The 21,361-nt window shown below is 49.0% G+C and overlaps 7 protein-coding genes across 7 annotated transcripts; 5 read left to right on the forward strand and 2 right to left on the reverse strand.

Moving 5' to 3' along the window:
* Positions 1 to 601: 601 nt before the first annotated feature.
* On the forward strand, positions 602 to 1,336 carry LTR64_005806 (uncharacterized protein; the record flags this gene model as incomplete). Its single annotated transcript, XM_064900144.1, has 2 exons — positions 602 to 758; positions 789 to 1,336. 2 exons carry the CDS (start codon positions 602 to 604, stop codon positions 1,334 to 1,336), a joined length of 705 nt encoding a protein of 234 aa, XP_064753456.1.
* Positions 1,337 to 2,238: 902 nt separating this feature from the next.
* Positions 2,239 to 3,030, forward strand: LTR64_005807 (uncharacterized protein; the record flags this gene model as incomplete). Its single annotated transcript, XM_064900145.1, has 1 exon — positions 2,239 to 3,030. The coding sequence occupies one exon, from the start codon at positions 2,239 to 2,241 to the stop codon at positions 3,028 to 3,030; it is 792 nt and encodes a 263-aa protein (XP_064753457.1).
* A 203-nt stretch (positions 3,031 to 3,233) lies between these two features.
* Positions 3,234 to 6,949, reverse strand: LTR64_005808 (uncharacterized protein; the record flags this gene model as incomplete). Its single annotated transcript, XM_064900146.1, has 4 exons — positions 3,234 to 3,358; positions 3,429 to 6,317; positions 6,407 to 6,460; positions 6,508 to 6,949. 4 exons carry the CDS (start codon positions 6,947 to 6,949, stop codon positions 3,234 to 3,236), a joined length of 3,510 nt encoding a protein of 1,169 aa, XP_064753458.1.
* Positions 6,950 to 9,142: 2,193 nt separating this feature from the next.
* On the forward strand, positions 9,143 to 10,111 carry LTR64_005809 (uncharacterized protein; the record flags this gene model as incomplete). Its single annotated transcript, XM_064900147.1, has 1 exon — positions 9,143 to 10,111. The coding sequence occupies one exon, from the start codon at positions 9,143 to 9,145 to the stop codon at positions 10,109 to 10,111; it is 969 nt and encodes a 322-aa protein (XP_064753459.1).
* A 735-nt stretch (positions 10,112 to 10,846) lies between these two features.
* Positions 10,847 to 11,406, forward strand: LTR64_005810 (uncharacterized protein; the record flags this gene model as incomplete). Its single annotated transcript, XM_064900148.1, has 2 exons — positions 10,847 to 11,344; positions 11,383 to 11,406. 2 exons carry the CDS (start codon positions 10,847 to 10,849, stop codon positions 11,404 to 11,406), a joined length of 522 nt encoding a protein of 173 aa, XP_064753460.1.
* A 565-nt stretch (positions 11,407 to 11,971) lies between these two features.
* On the reverse strand, positions 11,972 to 12,973 carry IPI1 (rRNA processing protein; the record flags this gene model as incomplete). The annotated part of the gene is made up of 1 exon (XM_064900149.1): positions 11,972 to 12,973. The coding sequence occupies one exon, from the start codon at positions 12,971 to 12,973 to the stop codon at positions 11,972 to 11,974; it is 1,002 nt and encodes a 333-aa protein (XP_064753461.1).
* Positions 12,974 to 18,591: 5,618 nt separating this feature from the next.
* On the forward strand, positions 18,592 to 21,160 carry GAT1 (Sodium- and chloride-dependent GABA transporter 1; the record flags this gene model as incomplete). Its single annotated transcript, XM_064900150.1, has 3 exons — positions 18,592 to 18,851; positions 18,896 to 19,259; positions 19,307 to 21,160. The coding sequence occupies 3 exons, from the start codon at positions 18,592 to 18,594 to the stop codon at positions 21,158 to 21,160; spliced, it is 2,478 nt and encodes an 825-aa protein (XP_064753462.1).
* Positions 21,161 to 21,361: the final 201 nt, after the last annotated feature.

A 21,361-nucleotide genomic window follows, 5' to 3' on the forward strand; every position in this document is an offset into this window, starting at 1 on the left:
TGCTTGGTATGTTGTATGGTGCGTCGGTTTTAAGCTTACACTCTGAGTGCCTGGATGGCAGAATGGACAGAGAGCACTTGCCACTGGTCAAGAAAGAGTGCTATGAACGAGTGTTTGAATGCTTGAGTTGCATGTACGCTCTAAACTACACAATCCTGATGCGACAAGATTCCCAAAATGCATAAGGCTGGCTCGAACACGAAGATCCACCTTGAGAAACGTAGTTGGCTAGAACGCGTCCCTGCATCGTGGTTGCCAGTATGACGACAGTGGTAAGTGAATGAAATGCATTACTGAAGCAAGCAGAGCATCATTGTCGCTGACTTGGTCAATACTTTGACACTTCAAATTTGAGCTCCCACTTTTTCTAATTCTACAACATTGACTCTGTCAAACACAATCCCGGAACAAGCAGTAACGGACTCATTGTCCTCTTTGCCAAGTCTGCATGCTTAGGACCATTCGACCACGAGCATTCTCCCTCACTCGACAACTCTCAGTCAGATCTCAAGCAGGTATTAGACCGATTTTCTCAAGTACTGCTTTAAGGTACTCCTCAGGTCTCTCCAACGACAACCTCCATTCCACAAGTACGGCCAGGATGCCTCAAACTTTGAAGACTCTAGGCCCCAAGGCCGCAGCCGATCTAGATGGCGATCTGATGTCTGACGCTGGTGGCTTCAGCATTGACCAGCTCATGGAGCTGGCTGGTCTGTCTGTATCGCAAGCTGTCTACAACGTTCATCCACCTTCCGCAGGTAAGAAGGTACTGATTGCTTGTGGACCAGGCAACAATGGTGGTGATGGATTAGTAGCAGCACGGCATCTGTACTTTTATGGTTACACTCCAGTAGTGTACTACCCTAAGCCCACAAAGAAGCCCATATACGATGGCTTAGTCAAACAACTGAACAACCTGCACATCAGATTTGACAATGAGACTCCATTCGACAAGCTGGCAGGAGAATCTGATCTTATTGTTGACGCTCTTTTCGGATTTAGCTTTCAGCCGCCGGTTCGAGAGCCATTCGACCAAGCAATCGCCGTCATGGAGAAGGGTGTGAAACCAGTTCTTGCCGTTGATACTCCAAGCTCTTGGCATGTTGAAGATGGGCCACAAAATGAAGGACTGGGGAGCAAATACATGCCCGATTATTTGATCAGCTTGACTGCTGCAAAGCCTAATGTAGGACACTTTAAGGGTAAGAAGCATTTCATCGGAGGTCGGTTTCTGGGAGAAGATGTGGCGAAGAAGTATAACCTCAATATACCTGAGTACAAGGGTCTGGATCAGATCGTGGAGGTGCCTGTCGATGTTAAGGTCGAGAAGCTGTGAGACGGAAAGTTTGGCAAACAAAACTGCGATTTCCATTATTCAGGCCATTAAGCATTGCTTCACAAACAAGTGAGAATATATCAATTGCTTTCAGCCTTTCGACTTCAGACCAATATTTATCTCTTTGTTCTCGAACTGCCTACCTGATCAGCACCTAGCCACTATTACTGACCCATCTTCTGTCTCAGTCTCAGTGTCCATTTATTGGTCGGAGCTACTGCAGCACATACGATACATGCAGGACCATGGTCGACCTGGACAAAGTTCCTACTCGTAGCAATAACTACTTGATCAATAATTCAGCGGCTCAGCCCTTCCTGTGGCATTGGCAGGTGCCGAAGTTCGCTTCGACTCGCACACCAGCACCCGGCAGCACCTGCCGAACCCAAGCTTCTCTCTCCCATTAGCTCTTTCCCATGCATATGCTATTGGTCCGCTACTAGCTGGTGCTAAAATTAGTCTGTACCTCACAGTGATTTGCAAGACATTTCAAAGTCCACCCCGAGGCTGATAACCGCTGGGACAAGCGAAGCCCTATTCTTGTCGTCCCTGTAGGTTATGTGCTTTCGTCCTGCTGCTAATCTGAGCCTTCAAGCATTGCGAGTTTCTGACCGATTCCAGCCTAAATACTTGCGACAGCTCATTCTACCACAAAACGTATGTGCGTGGAGCTGCGCCAATGTTCTATTGTGAGTGCAGAGGCAGCTAGTACAGCAGCAAACTGCGATGACTGCGCCTTACATACTATCAAGGTAGGCAAATTATAAGACCGTTCCGTGTCGCATAGCGTCGAGCTCGGGTGAATCCTACGAGATCGACCTGACAAGCATACAATCCCTTAGCTTAGCACGGAACGACTGACAGCCTATCGCCTTCTACGTATCATTTCAAGAGAGATCGAAATGCAAGCCGTGCAGCTGTCCTTGCCTAAGGATGCCATCAGCGGCAACCACTTCAATGTCTACGATGGAGTTGGTGGAAACAACCTCGGGTCCGGCAGTCAATACTTCAACACTGATGCTGGTGTTGTCATCCACTACGACGGCACCGGTAACCCTACTTTCAACATATACCTTCGAGCATCGAGTCTCGCAGGCAAATCATCACTTCTGAGGCCAACGAAGAGCGTTCAAGATCTAAAAGATGGACAGCAAACTCAACTCATCGCAGAGGTTCACAGATCCCCATCTTTCCAGAATAAGCTCAGAAGGAGTCGGCCCGCTACACGTCCGGAAGGCAAGGCACCTTCACTACCACCAAGGAGGCATAATTCGAGGCCAGGATTGATTGGGAGTTACAGCAATGAGTCTATTCCCGAGATACCAGCGGCATCGTCCGCCGATCACCCTGAACCGGACATCGCACCACTCCCACAAGCATTAATCAGTATTGAATCAGATCTTGCTAGCAACAACAAACTAATTGAGCTCAGCCAAGTACCGGAAGACACCCCTTCTCTAGCTTCCACCCGATCAGCTAGTCCTTCACCTACACGCAAGGATGACGACCAGTCCAGTGGCCGAGGAGAGGTACAAATAGGTGACTGGAGCCTAAGCACAGCCATACCGCATCGCAAACGGGACTTGTTCAGAGCATCATCAGCTGTGGCCTTATTTTCTATTATGTCACACATAGGTATAGTCGGTACAATCTCATATCCGGACACGAGGTCGACGGCCGCCACGCCTGCCTGAATGGACAAGCACTGTGGTCAAAGCTTCATGACTTCCTATCGCATGCAAGCATGTTTATACTTTCTTCTTTCCACCTTCATCACATCTTTGATAATTTAATGGTAATTTACACTAAAGTACACCCCCATCGTGACTCGTTTGTCCTCTTGCACAACGTGACTCGTCCTATAATCTCAAATATCTACCAGCCAGTGCTGACTCACTCACATCACCACGCAATCTCCCTTCTGTTTCTCAATGTTACTTCGACTAATCCTCTCCTTCCTCTTCGCCACGCCACCCCTCTTGATCTCTTCCAATCGCTCCTTAGCACGCTGATCCAGTTGTGCTATACCCAAAGTTAGTATGTCTGAAACTGAGAACCGACAAAAGGAAAGAAGAAAAAACAAGGAACTTACCAGCCGCCCTAAAATACCACTTCTTCGCCTCCTCAATATCAGGTTTACACCCAATACCAACTTCAGAATAATACCCCATAGCATACTCAGCCTTCGCCAGACCACTCTGTGCAGCCTTGCGAGCCCAAAGGTATGCTTCCGTATCGCTCTGCGCAAGGAGCGGATCACTGCCCGTCAAGTACCAGCCACTCAGCGCGAATTCAGATTGATGTTCGTTCTGAGCGGCCGCCTTGGAGTACCACGCGATACTCATGCGCGGATCGATCTGCGCACCGAGCGTGCCGTATTCGTAGGCGGTTCCGAGGCGGTGCTGCGAGTACTTGTAGCCAAGGTTTGCGGCCTGGGTGAAGAGTTGCATGGCGTATCTCTCGTCCCGGACGATCACGTCTGTGGACTGGGCGTTTTCGTAGAGCAAGGCGAGCTCGTGCAGTGCGTGTGGGTTGTCTGAGTCGGCCTTTTCTGCGGCGCGTTTGAGCCAGGATATGCCTTCTCGGCGATTTGGTTGTTGTCCGAGTAAGCCCTTGAGGAGGATCATGCCTATCTTGAACATCGCGGGGCCGTCGCCGAGAGCTGCGGCCTTTTTGTAGAATTGGACGGCTTTGACGTGGTCGCGCCTGGTGCCGCCTCCTGCGTCTTGACCGAGTTCGCAGCAGACTGCTACTCTATATGCGCTTGGGGCGTGTTGTAACTTCGCTGCTGAAGTATAGAGTTGGAAGGCTTCCTTGGCGTTTGCTTCGAGACCCAGGAGACCTTGACCGTAAGCATCGGCTAGGTAGAACATAGCATCAGCTGAACCGCCAGCGACCAGCTTCCTGACAATTTTGTATGCATCGTTGATATAGCGTTCTCGATTTTTGGCGGTAGTCTTGGCATCTGCTTTACCTCCCTCCGAGGCAAGCACGCTGGCAGCTTCGACAAGACGCTTAGCAAACTTGAGGCCGAGTTTATCGTCATTTGGGCGGTCTTTGAAAGCTAGGCGCAGGTCATTGAGCTCTTGTAATGTCACTGGTGTCTTACTGGCCGTAGTTGACGACATGCGTTGTTGTGGAGCCGAGTTCTGCGCGGTCCGTGGAGGTGATGTTTGAGGGTATGGCACTGGTGCCGCAGCTGGCACATGAGTCGGACTTGGAGCAGCAACAGGTTCGAGCAGACCAGGACGAATTGGTGGTGGATGATTACGGTCCGCGATTGGAAGCGTTGACTCTGTTGGTTTTAGAGCTGACATATACTGTTCTGGATATTGACGAACCGGTGCTCGAGCCGAGTTTGCTGTTCTTGGACGAGGTATCATGGCATCACCATACTGATCGTATTCCTGATATTGACCGGTGGTCGCTGCAGGTGGTCGGGATTGCAGCTGATCTGTAGGATAATGCCGCTGTGAATACCCGTGAGAAGTACTAGGCCGGAATTGTGCATCAGGTCCATAGTCTCGACGCTCATGATCATAATGACCGACTGGTTCGGTGTATGTCCTCTGCACAGGTCGGAAGGAGTCTTGCTGGTACGTGTCTTGTGTATGAGCTGCTCCTGGGCGGTAAACTCTTTCGTAGTTATAATTCTGAGGACGACGCTGCTCATCTAGACTATGCTCCTGCCTAAGAGCATCTCTTGTCTGGTTGTACTCCAGTCCTGATGCAGCAGGAGCTACTTGTCCATGGAGTCGCGTCTGACTTCGCTGACCAGCTAGGACAGGCTGATTGTAGCTGTGTACAAAGCCATTTGATGCGGAGTGGTCTCTAACAGCTGCTCGACTTTCCTGCCGAGGAGGAAAATTTGAGCGGTCATGTGTAGCGTACTGATTAGGAGTCTGCGATGTTTGATCTGAATCACCGCGGCTGCCATATCCATCACCAGGCAATATAGGTCGGCTGTTTTGTGGGGTGATAGCAGGCTCTGATCTGGAGGCAGGAAGACCAAAATCAAATCCGTCCACAGGAGAACGAAGGCTGCGTTCATCTGGGCTCGCGCGGTCCTGTGATTGCAACAAGCCTGGTCTGATCAGTAGGGATTTCGACGAGATGTCGCCATATGTTGGTCTGCGATTTGGTTCTGAACGTAGAGAATGAGCAGTCCCGCTGCTTTGCATTGTAATGGTTCTTTCTACGTTTTCTGTTGCGCCAGGCGTGATTGCAGCGAAGTTGGGCACTACCGATTCGCGTGGATTCTCGATACGCTGCGGTGACACCATGCCTCTATAGGGTAAACCCATGTTCTGAGCCTGAGGTGACATATTCTTTCTAGCTTGGCCTTGTGTCTGCCGAGTTCCCATCTGTCCTGCTTCAATGCTGGCATATTGATTCTGCTCGACAGAGTTGGCGTAGTCATGTGGTGAATTGCGGCTCTCCACGAGGTGAGATGTAGTATATCGTTCGTCGTGGCCGTAGTCCAGCGCACTCTGCTGATAGTCATTGGAAATTTGCTCTTGACCCTGCAGAGAATGAGCTCGATTATGTGAACGGGTAGTGGCAGTGTCGACACGTGGAGGTAAATTGTCTGAAGAGGAATTCGCATTGGACCTATGGTGTACAGGTAGGGTTCGGTCGCGGTCAGACATCGTCAAAGGCTGCGAGTGGCTATCGTGGCCGAAAGACGGGAGTGGTTTGCGAAAAGGCATGTCGTTGAACGGACCTAGCGGCGTGTTAAAGGAAGATATCGGTTGGGTGGGCGGGCTGGACCGACGACTATTTGAGGTATGAGGTCGATCCACAGCCGGGTTTGTGCTTGGTGGTGAATGATGGATGGCCGTATTTTGGCGACTCGAAGAAGGGGCTGTTGGAGGTCTATCCAGAGGGACGTCGGCCCTACTTTGTGACCTGACATCTTCTGCATCCTTCTTCTTTTTCTCCAGATCTTTCTTTGTGCCTGGAAAAACACCAAAAGGATTATCTTTACGAACAAAAGTCAGCTTCTGATCCAGTATCGAAGACTCATAAGATAGGACATAGCGCCGTATCTGAACCGAAGAAAGAACTCACCCCAAGCCATAGCCTTTGTTGACTCGCGCTTGCTGCGATCCAGAATACGTTCTTCTATAAAGAGTCAGCCGTGGCATGTTTGCAGTCACTGGAAAACTTACGCTTGATCCTATGGTTAGAAGCTGAAGTGCTGGGTCGTGACGTTTCAGGAGATTGTCTGTTAGCTCTAAAAGGACGGTCACCACGGCCTGGCTGTTGAACGTTGCGACTGTCTGATCGAAAACGTTCATCGTAGTGATACTGACGCTGCTGTGGCTGATCATAATCTACAGGGTAACGGTCGGAAGGGTTCATTTGAGCAGCATATTGACGTTCAGCAGTATACTGATCTTGTGGTTGCTGCTGGTACCGGGGCTCTCGCTGGTTGTGGTCATAGGCATCTTGTTGATACCTGGCATAGTCTTGATCGTGATGTTGCTGGTATTGAACTTGGTTGTCATAGTATTGAGCCTGATCATGATCATTGTATTGAGTGCCATAGTTCGCAGGTCGTGACCGATACTGCGATTCCCCATAGCCTTGCGGGCGACCATTGTATGCCATGATATAGCTAGATTGCCCTCCTCTGCTAGTTCTGGTTCTTCGCGATAGGATGTCTGAATATCACTTGATTGGCACACGGGTTCGATTGACCTGTCGGCACTGCTTCGATCGATGTCAGAGTTGGCTCGGCGTAGGGGTGGGAGGTAGTGGTACAGGCCCGTGTGAGTGCTTCGTGGGCTACGCGTCGACGCAATGCTTGCTCGGAGATATGGAGAGAAGGTCAGTAGCAAGGCTTCAAACGCTACATCGTGCGCCGGATACGATTCTTTGTTGAAGGCCTGCCATTCACAAATTGTCGCTGGTGGATTCTCGAAGTTGTCAGTTTCAAGGCATCAGGTGGTAAGGATGTCAACCTGAATGAACCCTGTTCGTACAAAATCAAGGCCGTGGGTAGCCCACGTAGTCATTGTCGAATCTAGCGCAAACAGTATCTCGGTTACTGGTATGAAGAGGCAACGCGATTGGCATTGTGGCTAGTGCGCTTCTGCTTGTTAGTTCTAGGCGAGACAACCAACCACAAACCAGGAACGATTCAGGCACGCGGAAATTGCGATTGGCTAACAGTAAGCGCCTCGAACCCTTCCTCCGCATCCGAAGTCGTGTAATGGAGCGTCGAAACATTATCTACAGCTTCGACCTATGGAAATGTCTGGAAACGTTCGCTGGGCATAAACTGAACGGTGAATTTATCATGGCCAACATGTTTCAGACATAGAAGTCGCAGGCATATGCCGTCGACATGAGTCTTTCATTGCTCGGCGGTTTCATTGATTGGCCCCAGTACCTTGTTACAACATGCAGTTGAAACATCAAATGTCCGACATATTGTAACTACTCCGGTATGTGGCTCAGCCAATACGTACGCCACTTCCAAGTTGGTATCGGAGTACAAGTTGGCACCAATGCTGAGACTTTGCTGTTCGATTCACGTGCACAAACGTATGTTCTCTCAGATCAAACCCAAGGTGACCTATCGATGCCGAGCTCCATCGTACTCGATAGTACTGAAGGTGCAAGTAACAAAAGAAACGACATCTCAAACCCGATCCCCAACACAGAAGGTGCATGCCACGTTGAGCGTATCGTCTCTGGTTCTTGGCTCTTCTCGCAGGACCAACATCTCCAGCTCGCAGTCCAGCATCATGGATAAAAACAACCTTCCTATATCTCAGCACGTCCCGGTCAGCAAAAGCGTCGGGGACACGCCCACAGTTTTGTTGTGGGGACCCCGACACTTTTGCTTGGATAGCCTTTTGTCGGTGCCCATGATAAGATAGAGTGGCATATAAGCACGCGTGGCTTGGAAGATAAGGTCATCCATCTGAAGCAAGGTCATTTTTGCTCTGGACAGTATTTCACAATCTGGTCCGTTAGCGGTGAGCACATCTGATGCATGCCGCGTGTTCGATGCCCAGTAAATGACAGCCATCTGTTCGATAAATGAGTGGCAGTATTCGGCACCAGACAAAAGGACCTCCAAAGTTTCTACCAGACAAAGTCAATATGCGATTTGTCTGCAGGGTCAGTAGAAACAAAAGATCGCACAGATCTGTGGAAGCTCAATTTCCAAAGACGCAAACACGTCTTCACTAAGAGTACCGAAGGCAGTGCACAGGTACTAACATAGCAAGCTACGCGAATACGCGGAAAGTCGTAAACGAGTACCCATACTCGTTTTCCGCTCCGACTGCGCTATCTTGATTATGGACAAATAACCGATCTTCCCACCAGAACACGACTCGCCGCAGTTGCGTTGTTGGCACTTTCAGCGACAGTAGCGAGCATCTATAAGAGTTCCCATTGGTTGATCCCCCTTAGCTCATCTCGAACGTGGAAACTTGCCACGTGCTGTAGATTAGGACACGAATGTAAGCCCTTCGGTTGTCTATTATTGCTCCACAACTCCATTTATACCGTGTTTCCTCCCTCTCTGCTCTGTCGTTTCACCAAGACGATACGAGTATCCCAACACAGCCCTTCCTGAACCGGCAGTACTACGGCTTGACGACTAAAGCACTTTGTTATTCAAAGGGAAGTATGTATACATACTTGTCCAACCTACCTTGTCTTTCCACTGTCAAGGAACCAGATTAGACAGACTCAGATGAATTTGTTTTACAGCACTTCTAACTCACAACCACACCTGAGTCACACTCTTGACGTCAAAACGCTTTCCTGTCAAGAACCTTCAACATGGCAACAATATTTGCTCGACAGGATACGTCAACTGATGATGGTTGGTCAAACTTCAAACTCTGGCATTACACACCGTCTCTAGCCGCCGCAGCGATCTTTACTGTCCTCTTCATCATCCTCATGGTCTACCACAGCATCTTACTAGTCCGGAGACGAACATGGTTCTGTGTCCCGTTCGTTGTGGGCGGTCTCCTCGAAGTTATCGGTTACATTGCTCGAGCACTGGCGCACTCCGACACGATCTCTGTCGGAATCTACAGCATACAAAGTCTATGCCTCCTACTTGCACCTATTCTCTTCGCCGCCTCAATCTACATGATCCTGGGACGTATCATCAGAGTCGTTTACGGCGAGAACTACAGCTTCGTTCGAGTCAATTGGTTGACTAAGATCTTCGTTGGAGGTGATGTCCTATGCTTTATGATACAAGGTGCGGGCGGCGGTCTCTTGGCTACAGCAACGACGGCTTCCCAGATCAACATCTATAACAACATCATTCTTGGTGGGCTCATCCTGCAGATCCTGATCTTTCTGGTTTTTATCGCAGCAGCTCTTGTCTTCCAATTCAGAATGCAGAAACGACCCACCTCCGCAGCACTGGAAGGACCATTAGGCGAGCACAATACTGGAAAGGGAAATGTGTTCAATCGCCTAACTTGGAAGAAATTGATGCTCGGCCTCTATGTCACAAGCATTCTTATCACTATTCGAAATCTTTTCCGAGTTATCGAGTATGGCATGGGATGGGACAATTACCTTCTTGCACAGGAGTGGCCAATATATGTGCTCGATGCGTTCCTTATGGTTTTGGTTCTGATTGTCTGCGTTATGTGGTACAACCCTAAGATCACAAAGAACCCATCTTCTAGACATGAGATGCAATACATGAATAGTGAGCGACTCACAAGCCAAGCCGAAGCTCACGGTCAAATCAATCCCAGCAGCGGCCCGCGACCCTGGTCATAGGCTGTCAAATGGTCACGTCGAGACGAGTACCATTCTTCGACCAACATCGGTCCCGGAAGGTCAAGGAATGGCAACCAGTATGCGGGATATGCAAGGAAACTCTACAACTTACAGCCATTGCTCATGGCTGACACCAACGTAAGCGCAGGATGAGGTGGCCTATCGGATTCATGGTTATTAGCGAGGAGATGAGGCGTTGCAGGAATTAGAAATGCTAGATTGGTCCTTCGTCTTGTTTGAGGGAATTGTTCAAGCTCTTCAAATGGTGCTGGCACGCTTCATTTGCTGCCTGGCGGTTCAGAGCAAGGAATGTATAGATAACTTGAATATAGTCAATCATCACATGCGAGAAACGATTGTCAATTCCTTTTCTGTAAGTTTAGTAGTAACATGGCGGCAGAACTGCCAGTTGAGATCGATCACCGCTTCGGACCCTTATCACCGAGATTGTGATTGTGAAAAAATAGACTTTCTAATCACAACACACGATAACACCGTGCAAGTATCAAACACGTTTACCCAAGTTCTAGCCTTTAAGACAACCCACTGTGGACACTTTGTCACAATCTTTGCAGATCATCTGCCACAACAATGGATCACGTCTTGCATAGACCGACCACATTCTAATCACAGCTTGAGCAGTCCTAATATACAGGAAGCAAGTCAACCAAATATAAACAAACGCCGAACGGTAAGGCTTTCGATCGCAAAATCTCAAGTCTCACCAAAGTTACCATGATATCGACCACTTCAAATTTCGAGCCTCTCACAGTCCTGGTAACAGGCGCAGCCTCTGGTCTTGGCCGTGGCTTCGTGGAGCACTACCTCAACCAGCACAACACCACAGTAATAGCATGGGACCTTCACCCAATCGACATCCCAGTACCCCCAGGTACACCGGGCGAGGACGGCCAGTCCCGACGACTTCGTAAGCAACACGTCGACTTCGAATCGGAACTCTCCATCACAAACGCCATCAACTTTATGCAAACAAAATTCGGGGCATTCGGTGCGATGACAAACCCAAAGCTAGATCTCGTCATTCACTCAGCTGGCATCAGAGGTCTTGTACCAGAGATCGAAGAGGCTTATCCGGACGATGTAGCTGTCGCGGAGACGTTACACGTTATGGATTACGAGACCATGATGCGGACTTATCAGATTAACACGCTTGGCACATTTACGCTGCTTCAGAAACTGGCTTCTTCTGGTCTCTTTCACGAACCTGAATCTGTGAGCAGCAAGGAGACTAAAGTTGTGGTTATGACTAGTCGGATGGGGAGTATCGGGCATAACGCAACTATGAGGCAGGGCGGCGCATATGCATATCGTGCGAGTAAAGCGGCGCTAAATGCAATTGTGCAGAGCATGAGCATCGATTTACCCTACGTAGTGTTTTCTCTCGTACATCCAGGAAGAGTTGAAACGCGATTGACGAAGTGTAGGGAGGAGGGAGCTATCGAGGTTCATGAGAGTGTTAACGAGATGCTTGGCTTGATAAAGAGGTTAACACGAGATGATAGTGGGAAATTTGTGGATAGGTTTGGTCATGTCATTGGCTGGTGATGGTCTCATGGCTGGGTGGAAGATGCATTTGGGTTCAGGAGAATTGGCCATGTCTATATATGAATCAATACACGGAAGTCAGCAAGGTGTTTTGGGTGTATGGGTCAAGGCAATCTTTGTACATAGCCGCGCCAGATCTAGCAGATTGTTCTGGATGTACGATACGGATCTGCGATCTTGACCTTGTAATGCTATACAGACCTTCTCATTGTGGTCGTCAGATTCAGTGACTTGACCTCGAAGGAGATGCCCACCTCTGAGTTCTGGACGACGAACAGATACTGATCTAATACCTCACTCAGCCTTGCAAGCAGAATCTATCACTTTCAGCAACTGTCCTGCAGATCTTCCAACATCACCACCCTCGTGTTTCGCCTTGCTCAAGCTTTTCGCGAACCTGGCGTAATAGTGATCCTGAAATTCGAGCACCCTTTCGTCCCGATCCTCAAGCTGCCTGCTTTCGTCGTCCATTGGCCGTCCAAAAAGGTTCAGATACCCATAAGGATTTGACTTGACTGGAAGCTTGTGATGCGCAAAGTCCCACAGCGGAAATGCGCTAGCCTCACTATACCGGTTCTCTTTGTCGTGCGCAAAGTCCTTCACAAGCCCTGCTGCCAAGAATTGCTCGGCTACTTGAAGTGTACGTGTGACGGACCTGACGTCTTCGCGGAAACCGGTCTTGTGCATCGACCAACCCTCGTTATCTGCAAAGTCTTTGAAGCCTAGATTAGTGGCGAAGCAGTGAATTGTTTTTGTCCATCCGCCTGGTGCGGACACTAGTTCTTTGGCACATGTCTCAGTGAGATAGGATAACACGTCAAGAGTGTTTCGTCTGATCTCCTGGGATAGATGGGTCATTCCAGCTCGAATATAGGGTAGTGTCTGCTCTGCATAGTCGCCAATATCCTGCTTCGGCAGTGCTTGCAGAGTCTTTGTTGTTTCAGAACGAACACCTGAACTGGAGTCAAGCAGAAGAGGAAGCACCTTATCTAGAAGGGCTTTCAATGATAGTGGTAGTGGTTTGCCACGATAGTCACTCTGTAAAGATGACGCCAGATATGCTAGTGACTCCTTCCGTTGACTGTCCGTACGGGACGAAAGCAGTGAGACATGATGTAGAAATTGATCTCGCAGCGATGGGGCGTTGGCATTAATTTGCTGGTTCACAAGTAATTTCTTGGCAGTGAAGCTCGTGCTTGTTGTATTTGCAGCTTTTGGCGCAGCTTTTCCGACTCTGAGCTTGGGTTTCTGGAAATCCTTCTTTTTCTCTTTCTTTTTTTTTGCACTTGAGCCCATGCTATGAAATATGCTCTTAGGAGTTCATACTAGACCGCTATCGCAGTATCTCCACAGCTACGTCGGCGACGCAATCTTGCGCTGCCGCTACTGGCTTTGTCGGGAGTATCGAAAGGTACTGATGAGCAACGACAAAATTTCCAAGCATGAAACTAATGTCCTGTGACACGGTATAATACAGCGGCCCGGGCCTCTAGCTGCCGAAGGGGATTCCGCAGTGTGTGGTTCAGTCGACGGAAAGTTCTGCATGCTCATGGTAATACTTGCCGTATGTAGCATTTAACCCATCAGGTAAAGCAGCAATCTTGCTTGGAACAAATGTGCTTGTTGTCTTTCGTCTTTCAGCCCATGACTGAAACCCGTAGAATATTTTGGTAACCTCTTTCGATACCCATAGAGGTTGAGTTGAGCTCTGCTGAAGTCTCTCGGTGAGATATCGCAATACTGATGTTGACTTGATGCGCACGAGAAGACGTGGTCCAACCGGGATACAGTGGCTCTGCCTCAACACGAATAAATATGGCAAGGTAGACATTTCGGTTCAGTTCGACGAGTCGCGATTAAAGAACAGGCAGGCCACACAACGAGAAAACAGCGTCTGTGGACTTGATTCTACGAAACCTCACGAAGCGTCCAAATGTTCGATCGACTCTTATCCTATCGCGTAAAGATGGGTCGATTATCAAAGCCTCCGGCGCGATCGCAGACGATGATTCAAAGTCGGCATTTCAGGACGTATCATATAGGACCGTAAGTCCTGCAAGAAACGACCAGGTACTAGATGGCAATAATGAGGAAGCTGTCGAAGGTATAGTCCCCGCAGTCAAAGAAGACAGACTGTCTCGTGCACAAATTCTGGCCGTCAGTATTTACTCTTTCGTATCGTCTGCGACAAATCTAGCAGAAAGCTTGCGGAAAGTGGAGCTGAGAGACACTCCAACGCTCGGCAAGGACGATATCACAAGAGAGAAGCATGATCAAGGTGAAATAGTGTCACAATCGGAGAACGATGTTCAGCTCTTGAGGCTTCGTCTGAAAAAGCAGGAAGTCATCATATTTCCTGATCCTAGTTACCTGTGCTGCGTGGTTCAAGACCTGGACATGAACAGATGAAGAGCCCAAGTTGAATTCCGGCTTTCAGGCATAAAAGAGACAGAGATGGATATCGTTTTATATGTTGACGGGAATCGCAAAGTCACGACCATGGCGACAGAACCCAGCGGTTTACAGGGTCCAAATTCGGAGGAATTCCGTTGAACAACGATATTGTCTGACTTGCTAGTACTGCGTGTTGGGTGATAAGCAGTAGGGTTCCATCAACGAACTTGTCCGCTCAAGCTTGGGGGCTTTGCAGTGGTTTCCTTGACCGCTCTCGAACAAGACATCGCGACGGCCTATAGGATATCAGGTTGCCGCCAATGTTGTCGCACATGGTCACCTTCAACGATAGAGACAATGAAGCTCATTTGCAGAACGTGATGCATTGTAACTCTAAAGACGTATCGCCAATCAGGAGACGCAGAAGTCTCTACGCTACGTTGCAGTCTCCCTGTCCAGAATAGCTAACAAGGAACATTCTTATAGATAGGCAAGGCCTCGAATCAAGGTGCAAGCAAATCTTATCGTCCCTATCTAGCTTGACATTTCCTTTTGCGCCCAACCTCGCATATAAATGATTGTCTCACGCCCCATAGAAGAGGTGTTCAATTCCAAAAGATTACAGACTATTTTGGTCCGCAATCTCTACAACAGGCGAACGTGCCAACCGAAACAAATCAAGCCATGAGACATACACAGACGAACGAACGTCAACAATCCTGTCACTCCAGTATGGAAGGTTTTCCGAATACTCCAGGACTCGTCGATTTACTGGCTGGAGACTGAAGTTAATGGCTTACTGGGTGCCAGCAGAAAGGGAAAGAGGAAGAGAGAGTATCAATGCGAAGACGGTACGAAGGGCATAACCGCCGACGACAACAACATCGAACATTGAGCAAGTGCAGCTCGACTCGAGGAACCTGTGCTCCTGCTCGAAGGTTGCAAGAACGCTGCACATGCTTCTGCTGCTAGTGTGGGGGGAAATGCACTAGCTCAAGCAATGCAACTTCCACATCAATTTCGTCGCATTGCACCTTGAAACTTGAAGTTCGGTGTTGTTGGAAAAAAGGAGGTCGAGTTCAGTGTTGGACTTTGTACTGGGTGTTTGGTTCTACAATACGGCCTAAATTCGGAGTACAGTACCGGCTCACTCTTGATGAGAACCCTCACCTGCGAAGGTACACTTTTAGTGTCCGAACACATGCACACTAGTTGAACTATGGTTCAGCAGCCGTGCTCCAATTAAATGCATTCTAAGATGGTTGGTACACATACTTTACAGACGATCTGCCACCACTAGGTGCAGCGCCTCGGTGGATGCAAGGCCGCCACACGCCACAAGGCGGACGTTGATGCAGTCCCCGTCGTTCGAGGCACAGTGAATGTGCACTGGAAAGAGTTTCAGCTCGATGAGTGTCTTTGGGAACTGGCCTTCACCAGATATTCTGTTCAAGCGACGATCCTGTCAAACTTTGCCTACAGCTTCGTTGGTCTACAGCACTGATTCCAGGTACCATGTATAAACAGATTGCCATTGGCCCAGAGAAGCCCAGAGAGACCAAACAAGCGCAGTCTTGGACTGCCCCGAGTTACATCCGTTGTCTGCAAGTCGTACTTGATCAGATGTGCGAGCACCGATCAGTACGTCGTCATTGGCCAGTAGTATGTGAGATCTGCAAGTCTACGGTTATCGGCATGCGCAAACTTACCGCATATAGAACGAGCGCTTGCCTTTTCGAGGTTCTGATCGTTGCTGTATTTTACGAGACTAGAGTAATCTGAAATCCGTCGTTGGTCGAAATCAAGGCTCAATGCTAACCCTTGATCTAGATCGTGCTCACGCCTTCTGCTGGCTATACTAGGCCGAAACACATATCGCTTGTGCTGCAGTCAAGTCCATGCACAGGTAGCCCAAGGCTGGGATCATGTGGATCGCCGGTCGTCCACATGCCTTTGTCGTCCTTGGCCTACGGCGTCTTACATCTTATCGCAGGGATCAGGCTCAAAGTCGCGCAGAAAAACATCGATGGCAGGCTCCATTGGATCATCTGAGATGTAGATCCAATATGGTTGTCGGCCCCTTCGTTGGCGAAGAACAGTACGTTGGCACACGATCGCAAAATATCCGATTAAGACCTACCATACTTGGTAACATGCTGAAGATGAGAGTCAGGATGCAGCGCTACCACTAGCACCACAAGTGACGTTACCGTAAGCGGCTCTTGCATGGTGTGGCGTGGGTTTGCCAAAACCTAGTTCTAGTACGTTACTGCTCCAGATCGCGTGTTGACACGGAACGTCTCCTTCTCTTCGAGAATACAGCTTCCGGGATTTCACGAAAGTTTCTTTCCGCCTAAATTCTGGAGTGTAGAAGCAAGTTGGGGGACGACGTTACAATGCATGCTGCACATGATTGTGTTGAAATGTTATATTCTTTCTCGCAACAAGCGAAAACAGGTATCGATCGGTTAGTATTGTAAGAAAGCCAGAAGGATCGGTTGAGTTGTTCGTGTTCGACTGCAAGTTTTGCTTCTTGTGTATGGGATTTGTTCGGAACTCTTTGTGATCTGGCGCCTGTGTTGGTTTCCAGAAGCGATCACTCTGAAACCCAAATCTGTAAAGGATCGCCCTGCAAGTTGGAGGCCCTGTACTTGAGTGTTTCTTATTTGGCAACGGTCGCTCACTTTTGCAGCGTTGCCCTTGCTGGTGCCGATTCAGGTCAGATTCACTTCGATGCCACGACTACTCTAACAGGTTGAAAAGACGCACTAAACCGACTACCCCAGCCTGTTCAGACTGAACGCCTTGTGCGAGTCAGTCATCGAATTACACAAACGAATTGTCTTCTCTAATAGAGGCGATCATTGTGACCCATCGACAAGCAGTCACAACATCCCACAATGCCTGAACATGGTGTTGGCAGCATAGCACACGGTGAAAGGGAGACTATTGTGGAAATGGATGCGCCTTTTCCAAATGCTAGTGTTCCGAAGTCTGTCTTCAATGAGCAATCTAGACCACGGTTCCATGTTCCTACGTAAATAGCAGTATTCTACGTAAAGTCTTTGATTGTCTGGCTGTCACATCTAGTAATAGAATACTTATAATGCTGAACTGTCGAAGCTGTTGAGGTGAGTGAATGGGAACCTCCAAACAGTATACTCACAAATTAGCTGATCTAAAGACCGATTTCTCCGAAGTGAATGTGGTGTGGCCCAGACTAGACTACAACAGCATGTGCGCGAACCGCAACAATGGAAGCTAGACATCAAGATTCAAGAGGCTGCTGACCATACCGAATATTAGTGGATATTTGCTCAAAACAGCTCACTGTGTACCACCGCTGTTATGAGCTCTAACCAGCACCGAGCACATAAAAACAGCTCTCTACTGTAAGCAATGCTCTTGTACATTCTGGTTGGCATCCTTGATCTTCATAACATGATATACAAGCCCGCCATAATCTGCACAAGTTTGTTGAAAGCACGCGCGATGAATAAGTCTATAGTGCTAGTGGATGAAGGAACTAGAGTCCGCGCGAACGAGACTGTGCAGAAGAATGACGATTTGGTTTCTGCTAATGGTGCGTCGCCCGAAGCCGAATTCAACCCACATTTGGCCCACGCTGATGAGCCACTCTTGTGCTCGCATGCCTCGTCCCAGTCGAGTCAAAGCTGTGGGTCTTTTCATAGTCGCTTAGTGGTATTCTTTCAGGCGCAATTTGCATGGGTCTTGTGCCAACCCTCACATCTCGTCAACAATGGCGTGCATCTTGATGGTCGAACTTGAACCTTGTTGTACTCCGTCTCGAAGCAGCGGGCATACCTGAGCAGACAATTTAATCCCACGCCGAACAATCTCTCATTCGTCCAGGATATTGTCGGGATTCCACCATTCCCACTCGAAATCCGCACCACCGCACCACCTAACGTGCTAGGAACCATTATTGCGCGGCTTTTGGTGCGTTCTGGTCCCTGTCCCACCTAATGCCATCGGGCTTGAGCTTCGTGAACGGTTCAACCGCTGCCGCTTGAAATTCTTCTGCGGCAATTCCACTTCTGCGCCCACTCTGTCGGATGTGCAGTCGTCTGCAACTGGACTCGGCTTCTGCTTCTGCTTCTCGTTGCTCGTTTCTTTCATGGCTATTCGCTGTCCCAGACTACCCTGCTACGCGAAACGGTGATGACATCTAGCTTCCGCCAGTCCTTCACCTGTAACTAAATCATGTTCCCAAGAATTCATTGAGCAGTCAGGTATCTTCATGAGTAGTAACGCTTGTGGCCATGTCCAGTGCATATCATGGCGAACGAGGGGCCGTTACAACGTTGCGCACGACATCGAAATTGCGCTCAACCCATGGCTCGTCACCATTATCGCAAGCTAAGAGCTCAAACGATTCACAGCGGCACGATAATGTGCAGCAACAACATATTGGAAGTACTACAAACTCGTCTGTAACGTCTTCGAGCGCTCGCGGGGATAGCGGCAACAACTCGTTATCCACAGATTCTCCGTCCAATATGCAGTTTCTTTCGCCGGCCGCAGTCGCTCCCAATGAGCTCCTACAAGATTCTGTATTTCCAACCTGGAAAGATGATGCGGGTCCCGAGATCTTGGATTCGGCAGAAGACATGCAGAAGAAGGATCCTTTGGGAACACAGATATGGAAATTATACAGTAAAACAAAGACTCGACTGCCGAACCAGGAACGAATGGAGAATCTAACGTGGCGGATGATGGCTATGAACCTCAAGCGGCGTGAAAGAGAACAAGCAGCATTGTATGACATCCCATGCCAAATCCGATCCCGCTAACACATGGTAGAGCTGCTATGAAGATTACGCCTGCGAAAGTGCCTTCCGGACCGAGTGGAATCGCACAGCAGCTTCGCAAATCAGTTGACCAGAACGCCGAGATGCAGGGCGATACCATGAACCTCGACGATTTTATTGTCCCGAGCTCTGTTGCTTCACCAGCTGGACTTATGTCCGAAGCTCCTCTTGAGGAGTTCCCGAGTATTGCACAATCTAATCAGATTTCTATCGCGAGCAAAAGCAAAACACAATCCCAAGCAAACGGGGGCTTACCCGCTGCTTCTGTTCCTAAGAACCTGCCCATCAAGGCCCGTTCAGGGGAGTTTGACTACGTGCAACGGAGGGTACGAAAGACGAGTATAGATGAACGAAGTGTGAGTGACATGTCGTATGCCGGCATCGAGTCTAACAAGATTGACAGAATCGAAAACGACGAGCAGAATTCTCTCCTCAAGTTCCTCCAACACATCAGATCAACGACGATTCTGCCATCAAAGTGCCCGACTACTCTCTCGATCACATGCCAAGCAACAACTTTCAGCATCCTGGACAGATTCATGGACCTATGTCGTTAACATTGGATACATACGATATGCACGAAGACCCTATTCTTACGTCGGCAGGCCCATACAGCACACAATTTACCTTCTCTCCTGGTGCTTCACCACTAGTAGCCCATGGACCTTTCTCCGCTCACTTCAATCAGCAGTCTCTAGCATCATCTTTGAACTCAGGTACCGAGTACTACTCTCCACCTCATTCAGGTTATCCCTCAGCTGTATCGACTCCACAACCCATGCAGGCGAACGATCAACAGCCTTATTATTTCGGAGACTTAGGACTCGATCTCCGCCATCAGCGAGGCATACCTGTGATGCAAAGAGGACCAGAAGCACTCATGCCTGGAATGAATGCCTTTAGTTTTGGTAGCAATCAACATAGCAACGAACACCTCTATGGTTCACTTACAGCCCAACCTATGAATAGTTACCATATGCAAAACCAACATGTCGAACCGCATCGTGTACTAGACCCTACTTATGGCAGACGTGTCTCTCCTGGCTTCTCGATGGGTCCTCAGGACAACATGTTCCACTTCGGTGCTGATTCAGACAATGAAGACGACGACAACAATATTCTTATCCAGAACTATAACGACACGATCAGTGACCCAACATTGGATCTGAATTCCAGTCTGCAATGGGATCCAAGCATGACTGATTTGCAAAACCTGCAAAAACTGCCACACCAGCAGAAGTCAGTGAGGATAGGAGGTGCTGAGATGTTGGGTCCGAATGACTGGACGTCAAGTAGCCTGCATGGCCATGGATCTTCAGTGTCGGTCAGTGACATGCAACATCGAGGCGAAGACCTGCGCCGCGGAAAGGTGCCTAGGACTACCTCAACACCTGCATTGGCGACCCAAAATATAGGTGCATCTGCCGCGACCTCTCCCATTGCGTCAGGGTTCTCTAGTAGAGCGCCCTCGAGGCCTGGCAGCCCTGGGCCAAAGGGTCAAGATGCCAATGGTGTACCTACCACCTGCACAAACTGTTTTACACAGACAACACCACTCTGGAGACGAAATCCGGAAGGTCATCCACTCTGCAATGCTTGTGGTCTATTCTTGAAACTACATGGTGTCGTGAGGCCACTATCGCTGAAGACGGATGTGATCAAGAAACGCAACCGAGGTAGCGGGAGCGCTGTCAATATCGGTGGCACATCTACTCGTGGCTCAAAGAAAAGTTCAAGGAAGAACTCTATACAGCCGACACCAGCTTCGACACCCAATTCTGGTAATTCCTTGACGGAAAACCTTACAAATTCACCTGGATCCGTTCACGGTTCTGCAGGTTCTGGCTCGGTGGTTACCACACCGACCAGTATAACCGCTGGCAATACGACTGGTGGCAAACCGGGAGTGGTACCAATTGCAGCAGCACCACCTAAACAACCAATACAACCTGCCCCTGCTTCTGGGAGAACAGTTCAGATCACTCCCAAACGCCAAAGGAGACAATCACGAGCATCAACAACACACCTGCCTACTCTGTTTGCAAATCAAGTGCAAGGCGACCAGGAAATGCGGGATGCTGACGCCACCCCTCGAAACAGTAACCAACCCGTCACTCGAGCAAGAACTAATAGCTCATTGAATGGCGCGACTACCATGACCTCCCTCATGCAAAGTGGATCAGGTCTGCAACAAAAGCCTACGAACATGTCTTCGAATAGTACCCAAGAATGGGAATGGCTTACAATGAGCTTGTGATTACATTGGCTCGAGGACAAGCTACGATTCGGATTTCATCTTTATTATGTGGATCTAGAGTCTAGAATCCGTTGGGCTCTGATGCACAGCACTTTTGCAGCAATTTCTCCGCGCCCCTATCTATGGGAAGTTGCCTGCGACAAATCTTTGATTTTTGCTTTGCTATTTTTTTGGTCGATTTTTGATACAACCGCGTCTGTA

Source organism: Lithohypha guttulata (genome assembly GCF_036872675.1).
Source record: "Lithohypha guttulata strain CCFEE 5908 chromosome Unknown scaffold_4, whole genome shotgun sequence".
Classification (NCBI taxonomy): Eukaryota; Fungi; Ascomycota; class Eurotiomycetes; order Chaetothyriales; family Trichomeriaceae; genus Lithohypha; species Lithohypha guttulata.